The sequence below is a fragment of the Triturus cristatus genome, chromosome 9 (assembly GCF_964204655.1).
Source record: "Triturus cristatus chromosome 9, aTriCri1.1, whole genome shotgun sequence".
NCBI classification, from domain to species: Eukaryota; Metazoa; Chordata; class Amphibia; order Caudata; family Salamandridae; genus Triturus; species Triturus cristatus.
In genome coordinates this window covers 417907651-417932811 of record NC_140592.1, presented here as the reverse complement: position 1 = coordinate 417932811, position 25161 = coordinate 417907651, and the positions used below count along the sequence as shown (strand labels likewise).

The 25161-nt window shown below is 43.8% G+C and overlaps 1 protein-coding gene across 1 annotated transcript in view; it reads right to left on the bottom strand.

Annotated features, from left to right (window-relative positions):
- LOC146798077 (cytochrome P450 2G1-like) overlaps positions 1 to 25161 on the bottom strand; it is a 724892-nt gene that overhangs the window by 143958 nt on the left and 555773 nt on the right. Inside the window, exon 6 of the mRNA XM_085625293.1 lies at positions 19506 to 19647. Coding sequence (XP_085481419.1) covers positions 19506 to 19647 — 142 coding nt within the window. The remainder of the gene's footprint in view (positions 1 to 19505; positions 19648 to 25161) is intronic.

Genomic DNA, 25161 nt, shown 5'->3' with positions numbered 1-25161 from the left:
TTTTAGGGTTTAAAAAGAAGAAGGTGCAAATTAGCTCTCTCACAGCACCCAATGTGTCTTATTTAAAATTCAGAGATGCGAAAAAAACTCCATCATTACTTATAAGAGTTTACGGGATTATTTTCTAAACCCGGGATTGTGCTCACTGTAGATGTGGTGCTCTCAGTTTGAGGGGTTAAGGTGTGTGCATAATTCACTGGCTGCAAGAAATATATCTTTTAATAATTATGGGAAAATTGAAAAAGTGGTAAGGTTATTGATAATACCGTTGAGTATGGAAAACAAGGTTTGTTTCCAACTTTAACACATTATCTCTCCTTTTGCTGTAGAAATTGTGTACTCTCCTGGAAATTTCCAGAGAAAAGTGACGGTGGGACAAGGCCCACACTACACAGAGTAACAAGGTAATAAACCCGAATCAGGGGACAGACCAAAAAATAGGGACCAACACCCTGACGAATGCCAGAGCGACCAGGTGTGGCACGTAAAAAACTGGCAGAAACGTGTTGGTAATTGCAGTGGGGATATAAGGGTCGTTACCTTCCCTGAATACCCCATAATCATAATTTTAATCCTGCCAGAGGTTGACATTAAATAAAGAATGATTGTTTAACACCTAGGCAGTTTTATTAACATACCTGCACCTCTCTTGGTCCCGTTTTTCCAGGAGTAAAATTTATTTTCCTTTATGTTTTGAGTAAACACTTTTGTGTTTTTTGTCTTTCTTTACTACACTCTACCCTCACTACTGTCCTTCATCTTTCAAAAAATTGCGCTCCATCCAGTGTGTTGGTCTGCACCTGGGTGTATGATGCGGCCCAATGATGAAGCATGACACTACCAAGTGTGTGAGGGCAGTATTAAAAATTCTTTTGATTTTCCCGTTTTCACTTTATAGTACTACTATTTTTGGTACAATCAAGCCTTCTCTTCTTTTTTTAGAGTTCAGAAACCTAATTTGGGTTTGCGAACACCATGTAGATTCTGGGATTGCAAACCTTAATCCAGCAAAAAATCCCTCTAAGGACCCATGGCAAAAGGCTCTAGGTGTCAGGGGATGTACCACCTGATATCTAATAGGGTAGTTATTTTCAAGAAATCGAGAGCTGCATTAAGTAATCCTGAAAACTACAGAAAAATTCCTGTTGCGGCCAATCACAGTGCTTGGGTCTATGAAATCAGATTTGGGTTGTGAACCCACATTGGACAACAGGAGAAAATGCTCCCTCATCAATCGGAATTTTTTAAAATAAAATTGAAACCTCACACCAAACCATAACTGTAAACATGGCCACAAATGTAATTTTTCAAATTATATGTACTTGTATATAATAACTGCTGGTGGTCCTCTGTAGGTAGTTATAGTTAGGCCCATGTTTCCCTTCAGCCAATGGGAACCCTAGCCCCAAACCCTAACCAATCATGACACTAGACCTAAACCCAATGGGAGACCAAGACCTTGGAACCAATCATAGCCCTAGTCCAAGCACTCACTCAGACACAAACCGTAAACCCTACGCCCAATAGAAAGTCGAAATCCCAACTCTATTCCTAGCAACCAATTATACAGGAAACCCTAAGACCTATATCCAATAGAAAGGCAAACCCCAGCCCTTGTCCCAACCCTTGTCCCAGCACCCTCTCACACAGGAAACCCTAAGCCCCATTTCCACTAGAAAGCCTAACCCCAGCCCCATTCTCAACCCTAGTCCCAGCAACCAATCAGACAGGAAACACTAAGCCCTACGCCCAATAGAAAGCCTAACACCAGGAATCAATCCGAAACCCTAAATCTATTGTGACGTGGCCGTTGGAGACATTGTCGACATCACTAGGTTAGCATGAGCCCTGCAGCCATTATGCAGCTTTGTGCACGTTACTACATGGCTTTTTTTTTTGTAATTGGCTTTGTTTGTGTCTTTCATATGAGAACTGTTTGCTCTGTTAGTTCTATTTTGTTCTGGTCAGACCTTTGCACCTAGACACAACATACTGAGGCAGCTGTTATTTGGGACATTGTACTTTGGGCTTTAGGGGATACAGGAATAGGTGTGACACACTTGGAGAGGGCACTTTCCAAGGAGAAGAGCGAGACACCACCTGTGATGTATATCTAACATCCATAGTCTAAGATATGTGGTCTGCAGACAAAACCCAGAGATCTTCTAAAATAAACTAATACTTTTTCTTTGCAAAGGGAGGGAGGTTAGGCTCTATAATCTTTTTTCTACTTTCTTATCATTATGACATCCACCTTCATGATATATGGACTAGCTGCTCTGCTGACTGTATTTGTATTATGCATTTCCTGCTTGTTTGGCAAGTATACTGCATGTTAGGGCACCTTAGTTAAAATAAATATTTAAACAGTTTTGTGTCTCTGTCAGATCTTATTGTGGACAGGTACAAGAGTGTGTGCGAAAGGGTGTGTCTTGTTACCGCGATTCCTGAGAGATCTGGGAGTTTTGTGTTCTGGGGTGTCTAATCACTTGTATTTCTGTGAGTGAATAGGAGAGCAAGTGAGACACTATAGCTAGTCGGTCCTGGGCTTATGGGTACTCAGGTGGTAGAATGACTCAGGACCTACTTACTTAGGTACCATAATCCTACACATCATTCTGTTCTTGGGCATAATCTCTGCAACTTGGCGCTGCCAAAGTTCGGCCTGGTACTCATTCGCGAGACCCCTGAGTAGCGCTTGTGCTTGTCGACAATCCCTCTTGCTGGTTTGAGGAGACATACATGGTGAGGGGGAATACACCTCCTATTTTTTTTTTATAGCTATAGGTTTTTTAAGCTTGAGATTTCAAAGGTATTTGTATTGACCCTAAGTTGCGCTACCGTTTCTATTCTTACGGTTCCGTTTTTATCATGGCAATAGCTCTTCCTGCACCTAACCGAGCTGAGGTTACAGCATTTTTAACTGACCATGTTGTGCCCGTGGCTGGGGCTCCTATTGTTTTTGTAGTCGAAGCGGACCCTGCGTTTCGCTTCGAAGTCTTCTACTGTTAGGTTATATTTCCCGCAGTGGATGGGAATAATAATTTGTTTCATGAATATACTGCAGCGGCTGTACTGCATGCTTACCATCCTTATGCATTACTTGAAGTTCTGTTGACATCCTAATTATACGAATGCTACTCTTTTTGAACTTCGTCAGCTACATGCGACGTTGATCAACATACATAGAGGTGTCATACAGTTTATGTCACAGGCAGTTCAGGTAGCTCTGGCTAGAGCTGCTTCGCTGCTGCCTGGACACGGTGGTGTTGATATTAGTCCCATCAAGTTTAATGGCATCTGCCCATGCCAGAGTGAATGCGAAAATTTCTTTTTTGCAGCAATGTTTCTGGTGGCGTAATTTATATCAGCGAGCACGTAAATATGTTCCTTCTTGCGATATTTGTCAACAAATTAAACCTTCTACAGTGGCACGCCCACCACATACTCAACTTTACATCTCTAATCAGACCCTTGGCTGCATTTACCTTGATCACTGTGGTCCTTCAACTTCTGACACTGCATTTGAACATAGTTTTCGTTGAAGTGGATTCGTGCACACGGTTCCTTTGTGGTTGGCCGCAACGCAGTGCTGACGCACAAACTGTTATCAAGGATTTGCGTGTCTTTGTCTGGACATTTGCCTGTGGCACATTTCTTTCTGACCAAGGTCCTGCGTTTGCCTTTAAGGCTTACCGGGAGGCAATGAAGTAATTCAAAATGCAGGTGCAATTCTCGTATCCATATCTGCCTGAGGGCAATTTAGTTGTGGAGAAGAGCGAGACACCACTTGTGATGTAGATCTAACATCCATAGTTTAAGGTATGGGGTCTGCAGACAAAACCCAGAGATCTTCTTGGGAGATTATTTAGTGCATGCTGGACCCTATAAAGATGAGTCAGCCAGCCCAGGCCAGTTGCAGCTGTTCTGTGACCGAGTGCAACAACTTTTTAGATGCTTGCCATTTACGACTCTAGGTAACAGCTATAGGCTTACCTTCCCCTTCGCCTACTTCACGTGCATGCAACCTGTGTTCTATTATTGCCGGTGCTCCTTTTACTGGGCCGTGTATGTCTGTCTCTCCAATACAACGCAAGCTGACCTGGATTATGAACTGTTGGTGGGTCCTTTGCTGGCCCATGACCAGGACTGTTCCGGAGACCAGCGTTTGATGTATATGGCTACTCAGAATCAGAATCAGAATAAACTTTATTCGATTTTAGTCATTTAAAATCATAAAAGTGACAGTTAAAACATTTCATACAGATAGTAGTCAAAATACATTTTACTGTATCAAATAGCACCTATTCCACACATGAGAATTTCTATCAATTACTTTTGACTGCATAACTAGTAGTTTGCCATAAAGTAATACGGTATAATATGCTTTTTCAATGTAAATATTAGCCAATTATACTTTTCCTTATTCGCAGTATATTCTTCAAAAAACCAGTCTTAACACCCACGCAGTAAGCATTTCCCAGTAATTGTAAATATAAAAAGGCCGGACGACATTGCCTCCAGCCCCCTTGCTCCAACAATGGCAGGATCCATCTTGCTCTTTCTCTTGAATAAAATTTACAAAATAAGGTCACATGAATTGTTTATTGTGGTGACATATTGTCACAAGGGCAGTGACAAAGATCTCTAGACCAATCATTTAGCACTGGATAGCTAACCAGATGTTGGAAGCTGCTAAATCTAGACCTTGTTAGTACATATCTGTTGAACCCCCCACTGCACCATACCAAATATGGTTGAATCTGATAAGTTACCAGCGTGAATTGATGCTGGGCCACAGTACATTTATTCATTTCCAGGGTACCTCTAAGAGACTCTAAATGTGCCATACAAGTTATTTTGAATTCCTTCCTAGAGATACAACTCATTTTCTCCGGGGAAGTATGAAACTCTAAGCGGTCAAGATCCGTCCAGAATTTCTTAACATAGTTCAGCCAGGCGATCTTGTTTGCATGATCCAGACTCATAGAGTCCCTAACAATTTCTCTATTTAGTCCTGTACTGCTGAAGGTCCATACTCGAGGCCACAGTAATAATGGCTGTACTTTAATAATGTCAGAAATATAAAAAATCCCCAACTCGAAATGACAATTCAAAACAGAGGCACTTGAAGGCACTGCTAAAATAAACCTTAAAAATGAATTTTCCACTTGTTGGATTGAATATACATCATAAAAACTCCACATACCCGCCCCAAACATTGCAATACTTATACACTTAGCCTGATAAATTATAAGAAGAAGCCCCGCTGGCCCTTGGCCATTTATTTTGCAAAGTTAACCACAGCAGCGATTGACCTCATAAAAAGGAGACTCCTGCTCTTAACCTCCGATCCCCATGAACCGGTGTGCTCAAACAGGACGTCCAAATACAAGAACATATTAGTAGAGTCTACCCTGCTATCCCCTAGCAACATACTACTACATTTATTTCTCCCCTTCCCACATGACATTACAAAGGTTTTTTTCACATTAAGTTTTAGACCACGGCTATCCTTAAAGCTGGTGTATGAAGCAAGGGCTTTCTGAAGACCTAACTGCATTCAGGCCATAAGTACTGCGTCGTCCGCGTAGAGGAGGGAGACAATCGGCTACTCTTGGAGTATTGGCAGGCTTGAGTACCTGTGCTTCTGCGCAGCGCCTCTTGCGACAGAGTTTCATCGAATTTCACGCAAGTTGCCCGGCTATGCTCCTGGATGCATTGAATTAAGAGTAGCATGTCTGTTCTTTCAAATTTCTCAATTGGATTCCGTCCAGCTTTGCTCTGAACAACAGGAATGACATTTTGGAACTGATTGCATTCCAGATTAATCTCAGGGAAGCAAAGCTAAATACAACTCCAAAGGAGAAGGAACGCTCATTAACTAGAAGGAAAAGGAAAATGATGGCAAGCAAGATAAAACATTGACAAACCACATATCCATCCTTCCCAACAAACAAATTCAAAATGTAGTGAAAGTTGGACCGCACCCCAGGACAAAATGCCCAAGATAAACAGGCTAGAAGGGTGAAGCCAACACATTAGGGACTAAACCCCAAAGAACAACCCAGAGAAGGGATTGATGAAACACACGTGTACCACAAGGTGGAAAACACAGAGGGTACACACGGTGAGGTGCGGGGCGACTAACACACAAGACAGAAACACATGAGGCACAGGGCGGCTTACACACGAGACTACAACATGTGAGGCACGGGGCGACTTACACACAAAACTAAAGCAAAATATAAACTGTGACAATGGGGCTAACACCCATAAACACATATGCTATGTAGTGATGTACCATAAACATGTAAATAGGTCTAACACCTGTAACCCGACCTAGTGTAAGGGTTGTCATCATAAACACGTTTAGACGGGAACTGAACCACAAACCTACCCCCATGTAGAGGTCAGTTAATGTAAACGTAGAAATGGGACTAGTACCCAAACCCATCCCTCATGTAAGAGAGTACAATGTGACTACCACCCACTAAAATACATGGGCCACCCATCTGTAGTGAAGTGTAAATGGTGGCATCACAAAATATGAAAATGATCCTTAAGTCATGCAAAAACAATTGCTTTTGTAGTACATTTATAAACTTTAACTCATGCCAGCGATCGACCTCTCAGCCGAGTACTACTAGGCTAGAAACTCCTAAGCGACAGAATATACTAAACACATTCTCATTAAGAAATAACCTAGTAGATTTGAAATGTAGTGTCCAAACTCCACAGGAAACTGATCAATGGTGCTAGCGAGCACCGACAAATTAAATGACTCAATGTTCAATAGAAAATAACATGTACCGTGCTTCTAAGCCCTGTGCCACTTCACTGCCTGTTGACACGAGTACTGTGAGACAACATGACAGCATGAATCGGCACAGACTAACCATGGTGACAACAACAGATAATACATGAGCATAGCACTGCAAACCAGATGTAGACCCCCTTAAATAAACATTTCTGGTAGACAGAATAAGAACGTAATAATAGCCAGCACTCAGAAATAACATTCAGGCAACGTAACATGTGTCCATATGAAGAATGTGGATCCAGCAAGAACACAAGATAAAGAAGTAAGAAGCAGTGACCACAGGTCAATACCGGGCAAACCAAACCCTGATGTTGCGTGCCGAAACAAATTTGTGGAAGCTGACAGACATAACTGGCACCCAAGACTGTGCACTGTGTTCTGCCAAACACATGCGCACGAATTGCAAAGAAAGCACCTGTTGTTACTTGATGATTGTCAAAATCATGAAACACACCAGACAGACAGGAGAGATGATCTGCAAATGATCTTGACACTGCAACGTCCCCGGACTCCATGAGGTTTTGCTCAAACTTTATTGAACACAGCATGGTTGACAGTAAACGAACAAGAAATGTAGACCGCTTTGTGGCTCAGGTCCTTGATAGGTGCCTCCAAACTCAAGATGAGTGATACAGAAAACAATGGTCCTCAACCTTTCTTTAAGCAGTATAAATCTAATCTGTAGTAATCTTTTCATACAGTTTACGAGCATGCACAATGTCAGCTATGAGTAATCAAAATCGTCAAATTAATAATGTGCAACAACCAATACATTCCAAAGATAACGTATATTTATTTAATCATAATTGGACAGGCAGTAGATATCTTACTGTGTTCTAGAGACAATGAAGAAGATAGAAAGGGGGGTTTGCTCCAGGGGAACGTGCAGAAAGGTGTGCTCTAGTGCAAAAATGAGGTTAAGGAATGGGAAAAAGCTCCCAGTAGTGCTCAGAAAAGAAGGATTAAAACAATTTACAAATTGGACTGATATGAAAATATCAGTCTGAATAAGCCTGGCCACGATAAATGAATTATATACAAAGTCTATTTACATATTTTTGAAATTTCAGAGATATATCATCACTTTGCACGGTGGGGTTGAGGGATTGAAGAACGTCACCGAAGAAACAACACGCAACTCCAAAGTTGAAGGTAAGCGTGCTTGCGCGTTCCATTTTAAAATGGTTTGTTGCAGTTGAACTGCCATTGCAGCCACAAATGTAAAAACCCAGGGAAAACCACATAACATGTATGCTCATCGCATTGTAGAAAGGTGCGCATGAACCGGCTCGTGCCACAATTTAAATTCAAAACAATGCGCAACGGTTCCACATGCCTCAGAGTAGGCAAGTCATTTCATGTGATGAAATAAATCAAAAATCATCATTTGTCTCACCTTGATGGAACCCACTATCTGCAGGCAGTGGGCCAAGCCACAGAGAGTGTCCTCAATTGCTTGACGAGCAAGAGTTGCAGAGACACAACAGTGCAGGGCTTTCAGAATATTAACACATGTTGTGCAGCCACTCCTCACAGAGTAGAAACATCCCGATCCAGGGCACATGCAATGAAAGTGAAACAGCACATCAGGGGTATCCATAAAGATTACTTTAGTGAACTTATGCTGCCATTTTACATCAAGTCAATACACTCTTTGTAGACCTCTGTAAAACGATATGGCTGGATTACCCACATGTGGAAGTAGTGTACTTTACACCACCTACTCACTAAACCTTTTTGTAAGTCCAATGGAGCATTTCCATGCTGGGGCTGTCCATTGGTAAGGACACTGGTGGGGCTAGCTTGCCTGTTGCGCTAAACTGCTTCTTGTAGTTACTCTTATTTCACCTAGTTGCTCTTTGTTTCTGTAGTACTCTTGGTTCTTGTAGTTTAACCTTGTCCACAAGTAGTCAGCTTTTAAATCCTTTAAAACGCTTGAGCCCAGGACCAGTCGTCACCAAAAAATGGTGTGCCCTATGACACAGGTTGACACAGGTAGCCAGGAAGAGTTTGAAGACTTCTTTATTGTTTCCATGCAAATATGTACCTCAGTCCAAATTCTAGTTGCCAGCCCTTACTCCAGCCCCACCAGGAGCAGCCTCCCTGCTGCTCAGCCCATCTCCAACTGTCACCACTCATCCACACAGGCACCCAGGCATTCCACTCATCACAGTCACACCAACATTCCAATACCATCTCTCACTCTGGCTGAGCAGCTAGGAGAAAGCTAGGCTGGCTAACATACATACACAACTTTGCTTCCCTGAGTTTGAACTTTTTCTTCTTCTGTATATTTTCTTGTTTATAGGTATTCCCATTGTTGGAGGGAGGCCCACCGGGTAGTCGGGGAGACTATTCCGGCGCCTTCCTACCGCAAGGTTATAGCCGAGCGCCGCTGAGAAGCCCCCTCGGGTAGGTCTTTCTGCTAGGATCGTACTAGGCCCAGTAACACCACCACACAGGACTCAATAGCAGTTGCGAGATTAGATTCTTTATCAGCAGTAATAGTGCAATATTTACAGAGGGATCGAGGGATCCGATCAGAGTCTCAATGTTCGTTTAAGAGGATAGGGTAGCGGGACAGTCTTAGTACCAGCCAGGTACGGGAGGGCTCTGCGCCAGACCTTGGATGCTGGTCTCAGAGCGGCTCGGACGTGGAGAGCCGCGACGGCGTCTGCAGGGCTCGGATGGTAGTTCCGCTTAGGTCGAGCCGCGACACAGTCAGCAGGGCTCTGGTGGTAAATCCGCTTCGGTCGAGCCGCGACGAGGTCAGCTGGGCTCTGGTGGTAAGGTTCAACAAGGTCGGGCCGCGACAGCGTCAGCAGGGCCCCAAAGGTTCGTGAAGGTCTTTAAGCACGGTGGAGCCGCGACGTCGTCAGCAGGGCTCAAGTGGTGGTTCAGGGTGAGTCTTCTTCCGTAGGGTCAGCCGCGATCCGATCAGCAGGGCTCTTGACTCCAGGATACAACTACTGCCCTGTTGTCGGGTCGCCCCAGATATAGGACGGGAGCCCTTTGATATCCGGACCCTTGCGCCCGGAGGGGGCGGAGAGGCCGGGTAGGGAGCGGCCAGACGCCCAGCAGGAGAGGCGCCAGGCCCCAGAGAGCTGGGGGGTGATCACACCTAGGTGTGGAGAGACGGTAGGGGGTCCCATCGATACTGCCCTCCGCCGGGAGTGGGAAGGGCTCACGTGGTATCCCCCGGGCCAGGGGTTGGGGTCTCGATGTCGGGCCTCGCTGGGACCGAGGCCGGGTAGAGCAGGGTCATACAGGTGGTCACGTGGAGTGACGTGCAATCCAAGATGGAGGAGTCCCGATGTGCATGGGACCTCGTGCGGCTTAGCGCGGGGAAACAGGACCAAGCCACGAGGCCGGCTCCCCCACCCATGTTTTCCCATACTTTCATTTTTCATTTAAAAGGAAGGGGATAATGTTAAATCCTCATATCGTGTATGTATGTTACCCAGCCTAGCTTTCTCCTAGCTGCTCAGCCAGAGTGAGACATGGTATCGGAAATATGGTGTGACTAAGATGAATGGAATGCCTGAGTGCCTGTGTGGATGAGTGGTGACAGTTGGAGATGGGCTGAGCAGCAGGCAGGCTGCTCCTGGTGGGGCTGGAGTAAGGGCTAGCCCAATAGATATATCTGGGTTTAAGACTGGTGTATGTAGCAACTGGGAACTGATAAAGATAACAACAAAAGTCATCCTGGCTACCTTTTTTAAGATACAACATAAACTTATGGCTTTCACTGACTTGCCCTAAAGGGGCTGGGATACCCGTCTCGATGGCCTGTTTTTTCTGCATTTCAATGACAGTAAAAAAATATATATATTCCAACAATTTGGCCTTTTTTATGAATGCTTTGGCTCTGCTTACCTCTACATTCTGTTGCCATAGGTGCTGCAACCTGACCCGAGGGAAGGGGGTCACGTGGCTGTTGGGGACATTGTCAATATCACTAAGTTAGCATGAGCCCTGCAGCCATTATGCAGCTTTGCACACATTACTATATGGCTTTGGGCCATATGTATGAAGCTGTTTTGTGATCGCAAACACTGTGAATCGCAAAAAAACTATGTTTGCGATCGCAAATCAGTGTTCCTGTGTGAGAAAGGGAACCGGGGCACAAAAACAGTAATCGCAAATTTAGCAATTAGCAATTTAGCGAGGCAGGGAATCTGTGAAAAAATATGCGAATTCGCAATCAGTGACACGCGATTTGCGATATTCGCTAATAGCGAATTAGCAAAATGAAATGCAGGTAAAATTCGCAAATTGCAAATTGCAAATATGCGAAAATCACAATTTTGCACATCGCAATTACCACCAACTCTGAGCAGGTGGTAACCAGGTGCAACCTATTTAAACAGGCCCACAATGCAACAGGGGGTTTCACAATGACTGGGCTGTATGTGATAGCCAGGAGGCTGCGAATCAGAGCAGCTTCACAGAGAAGGATAAGCCATAAAAAAATCTTCAGAGTGCGCATCACCCTGTTCCAGCAGATCGAGGAGGAGATCCATGTGAACTACAGGCTTGACGCAGACAGCATCCTGGACTTAATAGAGGAGCTCAAACCCATACTAGAACACCCCACACACAGGGCACACACCATTCCCACCCATGTACAGGTCCTGTGCTCACTGCACTTACTGGCATAATGGAGTTTTCAGGGGGTGATAGCTGTAGCAGGAGGGGCCTCCCAGAGTTGCCTTTCACGCTTCTTTCACGCTTTCCTTGATGCAACGTTACAGAGGCTGCATCACCACATCCAATTCCCCAGCACACAACAGTCACTAGATCAGACCAAGTAGGATTTCTACCAGCTAGCCCAATTCCCCCATGTAATTGGCTGCATGAATGGGACCCATGTCGCACACTCACCCCATCACAGAATGAGTATGTGTTTAGGAACCGCAAGTCCTATCATTCCCTGAACAGACAGGTAGTGTGCAATGCCAAACATGTCATCACTGATATTGTTGCTAAATACCCGGGCAGCACACACGACTCATTCATGTTTTGCCACAGTGGAATAAACAGACGACTCACAGATGGCGAATTTGGTGAGAGCTACCTGCTAGGTAAATGCACGGCTTTCAAACACACAATCATAAAGGTCTGAAATGGCAGGACAGTGTTTAACCTAATTCTTGTCACCCTGCAGGTGACAGTACGTATGCTGTAGGTGACTACATCCTGACACTGTGCCTGAATCCAGCCACTGCATGGGAGCGAAGGTATAACAGTGCCCACAGAGCCACACGTTGTGCCATTGAGAGAACATTTGGAATCCTGAAGAGCTGTTTTCGCTGCCTCCATAAGAGTGGAGGAGCACTACAGTACAGCCCTGAGATGAGCTGCAAAATCGTGACCCCATGTGCAATGCTAAACAATATCGCCACCAAGAAAGACACCCCAGTGGAGCTCACATATTCCAAGTCATCGGATGAGGAGGGCCCAGCTCCATGGTGCAGACCAACAGGTGGTGTCGGGGCGGATGCCGGGCGCCAGAGACGAGATGAGATCACACAGAAATATTTCTAGGTGAGTAATATGACACAATGCTACAGATTGGTACACAACTGTGTTTTTTATTTCCTTGGGGGCAGGAACATATCTGTCACACAGCCTGACGTACACCTAATGTGTGTCACAATTGCGTGCACATGTTGGACCCACAGTGCAAGGATGTCGCACAAACATAAGTCAAGATGCAATGTGTTGCCTCGCCCATTGCCATACTAAACTTCTGCTTCCTTTTTTGTACATTCTCCTCCTGCTCCTTCTCTTTCTCCTGGGGATTAATTTCTCCTTCTCTGACTAGCAGTACACAGTTCTTTCCCTCTCCTCCCAGCCTCTCACTCAGCTTCTGGCAATCAGGTGCAACATGGGCAGTCACACTTCCTGGTTGTGATGTCATCAAGCTGCACCTGAATTGCCAATTCTCTAAATTGTGATTCCTTATTTGTGAAATCGCAATTAAGGAATCGCAAATTAGGTATTCGCATTATTATTCTGCGATTTTCTGCGAATCGCTCAAATTTTGCGATCTTTTATATACATCTGGTTTTGCGATTCTCAAAATGCAATTTGCTAAAAATCGCATTTTGAGAATGGCAAAAAACAATTTTGATACATATGGCCCTTTGTTTGTGTCTTTCACGTGAGAACTGTCTGCTCTGTTAGTTCTCTGACTGTTCCCAGAGTTTAGTCTGAACATTTTATGCAAGGTCGATAAACAATGCCCCTTATTATTTTCTGTTCTGGTCAGGCCTTTGAACCTATACACAACATACCGAGGCAGCAGTTGTTTGGGACACCGTACTTTGGGCTTTAGGGGGATACAGGAATAGGTGGGACACACTTGGAGAGGGACCTTTCCAGGGAGAAGAGCAAGACACCACCTGTGGTGTAGATCCAACATCCATAGTCCAAGGTTTGGATTCTGTAGACAAAACCCAGAGATCATTTATAATACAATAATACTTCTTTTTAGCAAGGGGTGAGAGGTTAGGCTCTATAGTCTTTTCTCTATTGTCTTATCATTATGACAACCTCCTTAATGATATATGGACTAGCTGCTATACTGACTGTATTTGTATTATGCATTTTCCTGCTTGTTCGTGGCCTGTATACTGCATGTTAGGGCGCATTAGTCAAATAAATATTTTAAACTGTTTAGTGTCTCTGTCAGATCGTATTGTGGACAGGTACAAGAGTGTGTGCAAAAGGGTGTGTCTTGTTACCGCAATTCCTGAGAGAGTTGGGAGTGTTGTGTTCTGGGGTGTCCAATCGCTTGTTTCTCTGTGAGTGAGTAGGAGAGCAAGTGAGACACTATAGCTAATCGGTCCTGGGCTTATGGGTACTCAGGTGGTAGGATGACTCAGTCCCTACTTACTAAGGTCCCATAATCCTATGCATAGTTCTGTCCCTGGACAGAATCCCTGCAAAACTGTCCACCAATCAGATCACTAACCCTAAGCTCTACATCAATAGAATCACTGACCCAGGAACCAATCAGAATGGGAAATGTTGGACCCGGCCTCGTAGAATGGCCCTCCGTGCCCCCGCACCACCGAAACCTGGGACCTACAGCCCAAGCACCCGGCCCAGCCGAACCTCCCCACCAGGACACACGCACCGACCCGGACATCCCCGTCCCTGGCCTCTCTCCTTTCGGCCACCCCGGGCCCGCGTGCCCACTTCATGCACCAAGATGGCCGCCCGGCCCCAGCGCGACCCGGGCCTAGAGGCGCCACGCCGGCTGGAGGACATCACGCTTCCAGGGGATGAGAGAGGGAGGAGCAGTTTCTATCGCACCTCTGAACTCCCCCGGGACGATGGGTTTCGATCGGCCCTTCGGCCTCCCTGAGGGCTGGCTCCAGACCTGCTGGGTGTCTGGGACTCCTCCCGACCCGGCCCTGAAAGGATCAAAAGACTATAGCAGGAAATCCCGACAAGCGACCCCCAGGTGACAAGACCCCTGCCTGCACAGACTCCGGACATCAAAGAGGGGTCGAACTATAACAAGGGGTGCTCTAGGGCTGTCCGGCAGATTCGACGCTGGAACAACGAGAGCCTGCTGACGTGGTCGCGGCTCCTGGAACTGGAACTCACCTGAGCCCTGCTGAGTGACTCGCGGCTCCCTGAAGATCGTAAGACCTTCGAACTTGTACCTGAGCCCTGCTGAGTGACTCGCGGCTCCCTGAAGATCGTAAGACCTCCGAACTTGTACCTGAGCCCTGCTGAGTGACTCGCGGCTCCCTGAAGAACGTAAGACCTCCGAACTGGTACCTGAGCCCTGCTGAGTGACTCGCGGCTCCCCCAGACTCTCACGGTCCCGCCGGACCCCAACTCCGACCACGTATCCCCCAGCTCGAGGATTGTGAGCTGTGCGCCGGATACGTCCCTGCTTTGAACCGTTACCAGAGACAGTCCCGCTACCCCCTACCTTTCCGAGACTCTTGAGCCCGTGCTCACCTTGTACATATTTGCAGTGATACCTATTTGATAAAGCTTGTTCTGAGAATACCCAGTGTGGTCTCTCTGTGTCGTGTGGTGCCAGAAGTACGATCCTAGTTGCGAGATTCCTCCCCCTGGGGAATCTCCCGCCAGTGCCCGGCTACAATACTACACGGGTGGGACTCAGGGAAGTCAGGACCCCTTCCGGGCTCCTCTGGGGTCGCCGTCTAACAGGAAACATCATTTACAACGCATGCAATATGTCGCATGCCATTACAACGCAAGTCATTACAATGATGCATTGTTACATTGCATGCCATTACAACGCAAGTCATTACAACGACTTGCTATAAGGGGCAGAAGGTATTGGATTTGTTGGATTTTCAATCCAATACCTTCCCTACTTTTGCACACATTGGAGTTGGAATAGTACATTGCGTTTTAGTGGCATGCATAGAAAACACATGCGTTGTAACGAGTGCTATTCATCAGTACTCTCAAATAACCAACCAATGAGCACACTAACCCTATTCCAATAGAAACCCTAGATGCACCCACCAATCAGTGCACACGTATACCATCAAATAGCAGTCTATATAAGGTCCCTGCTACCTCAGGCAAGGTTTGCTGGTCAGGGAGTTGGAAGCTGCTCCTCAATTCAGAATCTCCTAGGAGACAGACAGGCTCAATCAACACTTTGGACTTCTGCAGGTAAGGGCCTAACAAACTCTGCCCTCTAACAATACTGTTTATATAAAACTTTACTCACTCTCCTAGCCAAAACACGAGTGCATAATCCCTAAATAACACAGGTTAAACAGCTCACAGTAGATTACTGTTGTCTCAAAGCACCCTCTGTTCACTTTCTGATGTAAAAAATCCCTGTTGCTAGGGGGGAAAATGGGGGGCTGGTTGTACTCACTTGCTAATACAGAATGGGAAATGGGGGTGGATTGCTTAACATACAGGTCTGAATACAGAGCAAGGGAGAAATTAGAAGGGAAGAACAGGTAGTCATGGGAAATGTGAGAATTAAAAACAACAGATTTTGGACTCAATCCCACAATTCAACAGGTTAAATGAAACAGTCACAGGCAAGTAAAAATCACAAGTTTCTATACAAAACAAGTAAAAAATTATGCAATCACTGGCAGGTTAAAAACTTCAATTTTCAAACTGTAACAGCCACAAGCAAAAACAGTTAAAAATGATGCAATCACAGGTAGGTAAAATCGCTTTTTAAATTTCAGGAAAGACACAGAACTAGTCTGCATCCTTACCACCTCCTGGTCCTTGGTTCACTGCAATCTGGAGCACAGGGAAACTGCAGCTCACAAAATGGTGGTGAAACTAGACCATTGTATAATTGCTGTATCTCATTACCATTGAGATTTTGTAGGTCAGGCTATGGGTATAATCAGCTAGTGCAGGACAGGTGGCCCCTTCATTAATAAGGGGACACATGCATACACAAGTTAGTGCATGTATAAAGGCACCTCGGAACCAATTTTGATGTTTCCAATGTGAAAGTGGAATTTCTAAGAGCTGATACGCAATGTACTGTTGTGGTGGTGCAACATCAGTGTATTCACAAAATGACTGTGTATTTGCATCCATAGCTGGAAAATTGACTCGAGAATAAAATACTCGCAAACAACAGGCATTTTGGGCTTCAACCACGAAGATTATGTCACCACCAACATTGCCAAAGCCATGTAAATTTAAATGTGCATGGACAGCAGGTCTGCAATTGTCAGCTATAGGTATAAGCTTTGGCGCCACCAGTAATAAAACTGTAAAGGAAACTGAGTGCTAACACTAACATGGGTAATAATTTTAAAGGTTCAAGCTTGAAAAAACAATAGAAAAAATTAGGTGCTTCCTAAAATACTGTGGAGTATTAATCCCCAACACCATGGAAAACTCTGGAGGAAGTGTAAGGGTACTATGGGCACACCCAAATACTACTCAGGAGACCTGTTAAATATGTACCGGACCAATGTTGTTAGCATCATGTCGCAGGGATTCTGCTGGTAAAGCAGAAGTGTACTTTGGGATGACAGGACGTCAGAAAGTAGGGCCTGAGGCTCTCTATAATGTCAATATCTGTCAGCCCAAATCCTGGCTAGCTCACAGTGCCTCATCTAAACTCCTAACCTTTCCAGAGTAGTAGGTGATTTTGGCAACATAAAACATGACCCTCTAGTCCCCAAGGGAATCGTGGAAACAAATCCCCACCTTTCGTCACTCACACATGCATGCCCGCAGTGAAGATAAGAGAGACACAAAGAAAGCTTACTATACATTTATTGAAATTATCGTAGTCTATTATGCAGTATATATGCTGCGATCACTAGGCAGATGAAACTAAACAAAGTAATTTGCATTACTATCAAACTGTATAAAATAAATGCCCCCACTATGGCAAACTATCTATCTGTATAGGCCTACCCTTACTATGAGGACACAGGGTTATATAAGTGATCTCTGGGATTGGCAATAGACCACATACCTGATATATTTAGTTAGGTGTCCCACATCATGAGTATCAACTCAGTTTATGCAAGGCTGCATGTCAGGCTCTGCGTGCCTTTGTTCCAGGACAGTTCTCTCTGTTGGAATTCTCCTCTTTGCCCTCAAGGGGACAAGACACATTTTACATGATCAAAACTACTGTGTTTGAAAACTGGAGCTGTGCTACCATGTTATGTCTAAAACGTTAGGAGCTGTTGCTGACCAGGCAAAGAAAACAAAACACCATGTTGGTATGTATTCTCTCCAACCTTGGATCAAAAATTCAGACTGGATCCCAAGAAAATCCCTGAACAACAGACTCCTAAAATAATTGTCATGAAATCAATTGTATTATGTGTGGCTGTGTAAGAGATAGCTTAAACATTTAATACACAAAACTAAAGGGGAACCAAAGTGTGTCGAGAAGAGAAATCACTGCAATTGAAAGTAGGGGCAGAGGATTTTAGGGGTCATACATGAAAAAATCTGTTGATAGGTAAAAAGTTAACTATGGGGTTTTTTTTCACCTCGGGGTTCTGAGTGATATCATAGACAAGTTGAGCTTTGCTCTTATTATCTATTTGATGTCACTCTGATGCTCTCAGTGAAAAACATCCTGTAATTCACTGGTACCCATCTATAAATCTGTATATTCTACGTCAGCTCCTAAATGTCCAAAACCAACTATAGGTAACTAGGACAAAACCAAAGTCTACTTCTTAGGCACCAAACCCTCTTTCTGGTTCCCTGTTTGGTGGCCACCTGTTCTTGGTCCTCCCAAATTCCAGCCATGCTGTGAAGAATAACAACCGAGATAGATTTTTGATAACTCCACATCATTAATCACTTCTGAACAAAGTTCTTCAGCTTCCTTTAAACTCCTGAAAACCTTGAAAAATATTACATTTTTCTTCCATTGGGAGGAACGCTCATGGTTATCAGGCAAGATTTTTGTTCAGAGTACAGCATTGTGATTATCCTTGGCATGCCGAAATATTTTGTACAAATAATAGAAAATGCATGGCTTTCCTATTCTGGAACTCAAGCAGTATACATCTGTGACCTTTTCTCTTTCCCTGGCTACTGATTGGAATAAGAATCAACCTTAAATCACATTCCAAAGTTCATTCCAATGTCTTCACTAAAGGATGTCTTTTTTGTAGCTGCTCACTGGCTTACAGCACTATCATTATTAGTTCCTCTTTGCTTTCTCCGGTGAAAATTTCCTACATCCACCTCACTCTTACAGGATACAACTCTTTCGTTTACAAAGCCTCTATTTTCTGCAACAGGCTTTCTCAATCACTCCCTACAATTGTGAATAACATGGCATTACACAAAAAAATTAAGATTTTTCCTTGACCTGGATGGCTCTTAGCTGTAATTTAACTACTACAATGGAAAAACATTAAACCAAATAGTGACTATACCTTTGGGCCTCCTATTCAGATGAAGAGTAATGGGACGTCTTTAAAAAATGTATGAATGTCTCATCCCTGTCTCTCAGTTCCCCCACCATATTTGAAGGTTGATGGACCACTATGTTTCTGATAAGCAAAACGTCAGCTGCCTTTGTTGTCAAAACATGCACCCTCCCTCCCACATGCCTGTGTCAATGACATTGGAAGGAATACTCGACAAAAGATGACCCTCTGACATTAATTATTGCGCCTTATTTATGTCTTGGACCACAATGCGCAACATGACAACCTTGGGCAGGAAAAATTCTTAGATGTCTTACCCAATGCTGAGGAATAAAACACGACATGTCAGAGACATTTCTTTTTTCCTTTCTAAAAACACTGTCCTCCCTACTTTGTGGATTTGTCTTTGAAAAATAAAGAAAGGTACCAACTTTCTGCAAAAATCCTCATCAAACAGGTAGGGACTTCATGTTAGGCAGACCGGTCACTAGACCGACAGAGGAGCGGACTGTGATATGCCCGATGTTTTGCAGTCTATCCATCAAGGGCTAAATGAAGTCTTTAGTTGTATACTGAACTGTGAATCTTCTGACCTGAAACCAATGTAATTGTTTTATGTGACGTTATTTGTTGGAAGTTTGGTTAATCTCAACAGCCCAGTGTACAACCAATATTTACAGTGATATACGTTCTAGAGAATCTGTGAAAAAAAACTTCTTGACAGACAAAAGGATGAATCTACAGTCTTCAATCAAATTTCAATTTATAATATTTTATACCTAGAATTTCAGGATGCTTCATGAGTGCAAGTAATCCATATGAGGTGGTGGTGGTGATAGTCTCAGTGCCACCAAGAATGATGTCCATAACAGTCATGACTAAATTCATGATGGTAAATACAGATGATGGATCTTCTTTTTCCTGGAAATAAATGCAATGTATTTATTAATTATTTGAATTAGCAAACATATTGATCTGTCCTGTGGGCAAGAGAGTAGCGTATAGAGTAATATACTAATTATAAGTGAAAGTATGCAAAATAGAGAGAAATATATCCATGAGACAGATAAGCTTATGATCCTTAAGGCACAATTGTGAGCCAGATAGATTGAGATTGGCTGAATAGGTGGTTGGCTGGATAGGTAGGTTGTCAACTCCTGTGTGAAGAAAGCAGAATGACAACCAATAAGCCAAGAAAGAACAACTTCTTCCAGAGCCTCTAAGCATACAGAGAAATTTAGGTAAATGGCTATTCATTCCACATTTCTCATTTTTAGGCCAGGCTACAACAGATTTATGGATAAGCTCTAGGTTGTTGTTCAATAAATAGCCTTTGATAAATAGTTTATTTGCAATGTAGTTATTTAGACTGATGGCCTTGAAAGTGCAGACTTACAAAAGCAAGCATACCTGAAGTTAAAACCAGTTTAAATCTCCAAGGCCTGGAGTGTCATGGTCAAACTTATTATGACTTGTGTTATGTAAAGCTAACACATGGGGGACAAATTTAGGAGTGGCGGGATGGTGTAGCCTGGTGAGCAGGGTATTTCACTGCTAAAATATCATGTATCTGGCTTAGAATTAGAAAAAGGTAGGGAGCATTGTTGCTTCCGCAATCAAGATGGCTACATATTACAACCCCAGCAGATCGACCCACTGCGAAGACAAAAATATGCAGATTGGCAGCTGTTGGCAATCTAAAATACTAATACATCATTGCAGTTTTACCAAAGAGACAAGTTTTTGAAAAAAAAAATCTGGGTGTTAGTTTAGCCCATTACTAGATGTTGTTGTGGAATCAGCACAAGGCTGCCAACTTTAAAGAGACATCTTTCAACTTGCGTTGCTGCTATGTTCATTGACCTGTGAGAACACTAATCATAGTATATGTTACTGCAGACAAGAGATAAAGAGTACAGTAACACAGGCAGTTACTAGAGGCCATTTGTGAGGCAGCACTAAGGCGGAGTATCTTTGAAGGTCCCTACATAACTCCACAGGGAGAGACATCAATGTTGTGTTCCTTAGTGTGCTTGCTTCATCCTATCTTTAGAGCAAAGGAAGTTAGGACTTTCAAGGAGGCTTCGGATCTGTGCTTTACTGAAACCACAGCATGCAACTTAGCCAGAATGGGGAAGTTCACGAATATAAATAGAATTGCTTTTAACAAGTCGTCACAGATTAACGCCACTCCCAACACAGGCTAATGATTCCACATTTTTGGCACAGTGCACTTTATCCCTTCAAGGGAGCAGCAAGGCAGGTCCCTGACAAGTTAGAAGGGGAAGCATATAATGGGCCACCATCCAATAACTCATTAGTTCAATTTACTAACCCTCGACTAACTTGTACTTAAACCTATCGGTCTGTATTTACTGTGCTGAAACAGAATATTCAATTGGCTAAGATGGGAATGCAATTAGTATTTTAAATAAGCACTTCCTGCACCTTATCCTTTTTAACATGTTTGCACAGCAGACCCCTACCAGGTGCAGATGACCTGGACTGCAAGGGCCCCACTGTCCATCTGTGTATTCAATCTCAGTCTGAATGTCCCGGTTCACACACAAGTCCTTAGGACGAGCTAGGCCTTATGTAGAGTAGCACAGTATAGGCTCAAGAGGAAGAGACTCACCTTACTTTAGGATACACAAGCAACTGTACAGGAGGAGAGTCATCACCAACAATCGGCCTTGTAGCCAAAGCCTTATTCACATGAAAGTGCAAATAACTTTGACTTAAGAGCATATGCAGGCCAGAGGAACATCCCTGCTCCAAGACCTGAATAGAGTGGAGGGCGAGGGGGAGGGGGGGGGGGGGGGTACAGCATAGCACATTTTACTGTAATGATTTCAATTAATTGAAGAATTAATAAAGAAACTTCAAACTTCAAACTAGTGCCCTGTTGTTTTTTAAATGAAAGATGATTAATTCCTGGTTACTTACCAGTAATTTTCATTACTCTGAGTTCATGTCTTCCTGATCACAGTCCTTACGTACGAGTTTATCCTCATTCATGCAGAACCTAATTACCAATCTTGACTTTTCCTTCCCATTCCAAGATGGTCCCCATACTCATGAGTAAAAATTCATCACTTCCTGGGAAGGACTTCCTGAAATAATCAGGCTAGAAAGAAATCTCTTGAACCACAGGGAGAGGTAGGTGGGAACTATGAGAAGGAAGTCATGAACTCGGAATGATGAAGATTGCAGGTAAGTAACCGGGCATTGCCTCCTTGTCCGTCTTCCTCTCACAGTCATAACGTGTGAGTACATACCCAAGCCAAAACGGATTTTAAAACAAACCACACCTTGGATAAGCATAATACAGGTGTGTTTAATTAAACAAATGAATCAAAACATGACACTGCAAGAGAACCTACAGAACTCAAAATAGCAGTAACAAAATTAGAGGATACATCTCCCCCCAACTACAAACGGTAATGGGATATGAAGGTGTGGGGCAGGGCCCAAGTGGCAACAAAACAAATATCACAAATGGAAGCCCCCATAAATGCTGCCCAGGGGGCAGAGATACCCCTAGTAGACCTCCCAGGGACAGACAGCAGGATGAGTTGGTCAGCCACGGTATAAGAATAAGAAATGATCAACTTCATCCAGCAGGACAAAGTAGAGAGAGAAGGCTTGAGACCTCTCTTTGCTGGCCCATGAGATGCAAAGAGGCATCAGATTTGTGAAATGAGGCTGTTGGCTGCAAATATATGGAGAAAGCCTGATGGACATCAAGAGAATGCAAACTCACATCCACCTCAGACACTGGTGAAGGGCAAAGGGTAGGCAAAACAATATCAGATTCCAAATGAATTGAAGATACCACCTTATGGAGAATGGCAGGACTAGGACACAGCACCACCTTTCCAGGAATAACCTAAGATATATAGGGGAGGGCAACAAAGCCCCAATCTACCCTACCCATCTCCTGTGAAATAAAACCTTTGTCGACAAAAACGTAAGGTCAGCAGAATCCATAGGGTCAAATGGAGCACCCTGCAAACCTTGCAGAACTAGAGGCAAGTCCCACAGTGGCATCCGGGAATGAACAACGAGGCACCACAGAAAACAAATGTGCAGCAAGTGCTCCACCAGAGGGGCCACAGACAACACACCAGCCCCCTCAAAATGTCTGAACTGCCATCCACTGACTGCTGAGGGTAGAGACTGCCAAACCCAGTTGAAAACTGTCCAGAAGGCACTCAAACACCACCATAAGATCACAAGATGAAGAGGACAAACCCTTGACCTGACACCAAATGGAAAATTTCCGCCAAACACGGCCATAACTTAAGGGTAGACTGCCACCGAGACTGCTGGATCAGTGTTGCAAAATTCAAACTTGCTCTAAGATGGACTGCCTCTCAAGTGCCAAATCACAGCCTCAACCTGGGAAGCATGTCCAGAGGAACAAGTGATTGAGGCAGCGAGGACAGATGTATTGGCAATACCCAATGGAGCTGGACTGGCAGAAGAAGAAAACAAGAGGACCAAGGGCATCACGTCCAAGCCAGGGGAATAAAAAGAAGCTCTACCTGGTCCTGGATCACCTTGTGAACCACCTAAGAGAGAAGATGAATTGGTGAAAAACAATAAAGGAGACCCCTGGACCAGGGAAAAGTTAGGGTATCCACTGATAAGCCCTTGAAGATGGCATCAGACTGCAAAACTAAGGAAGGAGGGCATTCTCCTACATTGAGAACAAATCCAGCAACGGGTGACCGAACTGAAGATGAATAGACTGAAAGATTGCCAGATCTATACATGTCATCACAGAGGACAGAAACATCCAACTCAGAGCATCGGCAGGCCCATTCTCCCTCCCTGGAAATTAAACTGCTGAGAGAGCCAGGAGAGGATTCCGCCCAAAGATAAATTCTCCAGGAAAAGAGAAACAGAGAGGGGCACATACCACCCTGCTGATTCAGACAGAAGACAACCTGGTTGTCCATCTGAACACACACAGCCGTGTGTGCAACAGGGGACGGAAAAACAAAAAGCCCTTCGGAACCGCAGCCAGCTCCTTCCAGTTGGAAGACTGAAGCGTCTCCGACTGAAACCACTTCCCCTGTTCCACACATTTACAAAGGTTTTTTGTCAGGTTTGCTGTACTTTTATAATGCAGACCCACCGTAAAATCATTTTCAGGGTTACAAACCAACACAGATTGCTATTTGTATTGGTTTGTAAAAGAAAGGTAACACAAATCTGCACAAAATGCTTCTTTGTGTTACTCTGCATTCAATGGCCACTACATGGGTGGTACATGTGCGCTCCTATTGCTTCCACCCACTTTTTTAATGCAAAACCCTATCTAGTAACAATAGTAAACAAGGCTTTTCCCCAAAAATCCGTGCCAATCCAAAGCAGCCATTAAAAGGAAAAATCATTTTATTTTGCCTTCTTTTTGCAACTTTGTATGTGTGCTGAACTGTATAGTACACATACAAAGTAGGAAACGTTTTAAATTATGTCTAGGCATAGTATTTTGCATATGTATCTGTACGGGAATAAGAGTTTCCACAGTACCCATTAATTAGCGGTGTGATAAACTGTGCACCCTTGCAATTTCAACAAGGAAATCATAGCAGGTCATATCTGCTGATATTTACTGGAGGAAAAATGCCTGATTACCCTAATATGCATAATTTGGAGTCATAGGCACATATTTCTGCTTGTCGTGTCACTTTTCTGAGTTTGAACTCTGAATAAGAGGTAATATTGGACTCTGTAATTACTCACACAAGTGAAGGTGGCATATCTAGTCAAATCGCCTTCCTTGTCAATTTAAAGAGGTGTCGAGTTTGACAGTCAACTCCAATAAAGAAAATATGGTTCAATATCTTTTTTGGCTTAATTTAGAGCAAGATCTCCATCAGTTATCAGCCTCTGATAGGCTGCTTTATCCTCTTATCCTGACCCACTGCCTTGTTTTATTAAGTTGAAGGTCAAACCAGGGGATAGAAGGAGACTAGACCCTGGATGTTATAGTGATAATTGAGGTGGATGCAATTCATGTATGCTAACAGCATCTCTAAGGCATCATCAAATGATTCCTTAAAATTAGTGAGCACAATCTATACCAGAGTGATATTTTAGCAGAGTGTTTTCAAGTGGGAGAGGGTATAGTTTTTTTAACAGATTTTGGATAGGGTACTTGCAGTTGAAATGTAATCCCTTAGTGGTCAACCAAATGCAATGCAAAGCACATAAAGGGTAGAAATATCAGCATTTAAAAAAAGTATCATCAAGGGTGTGCTCCTTGCAACAACTGAAGATGTTCACCAATGGGCTAAAACCTATATATTTGATGAGGTAGGAGGCTCTCTGATGCTTCAAGTCAAAAATTGAAATTCCCTAACATAACAATAGATGACTACATAATCAACAGATCTTTAACCATAATTAGTTGGAGTTGCAGAC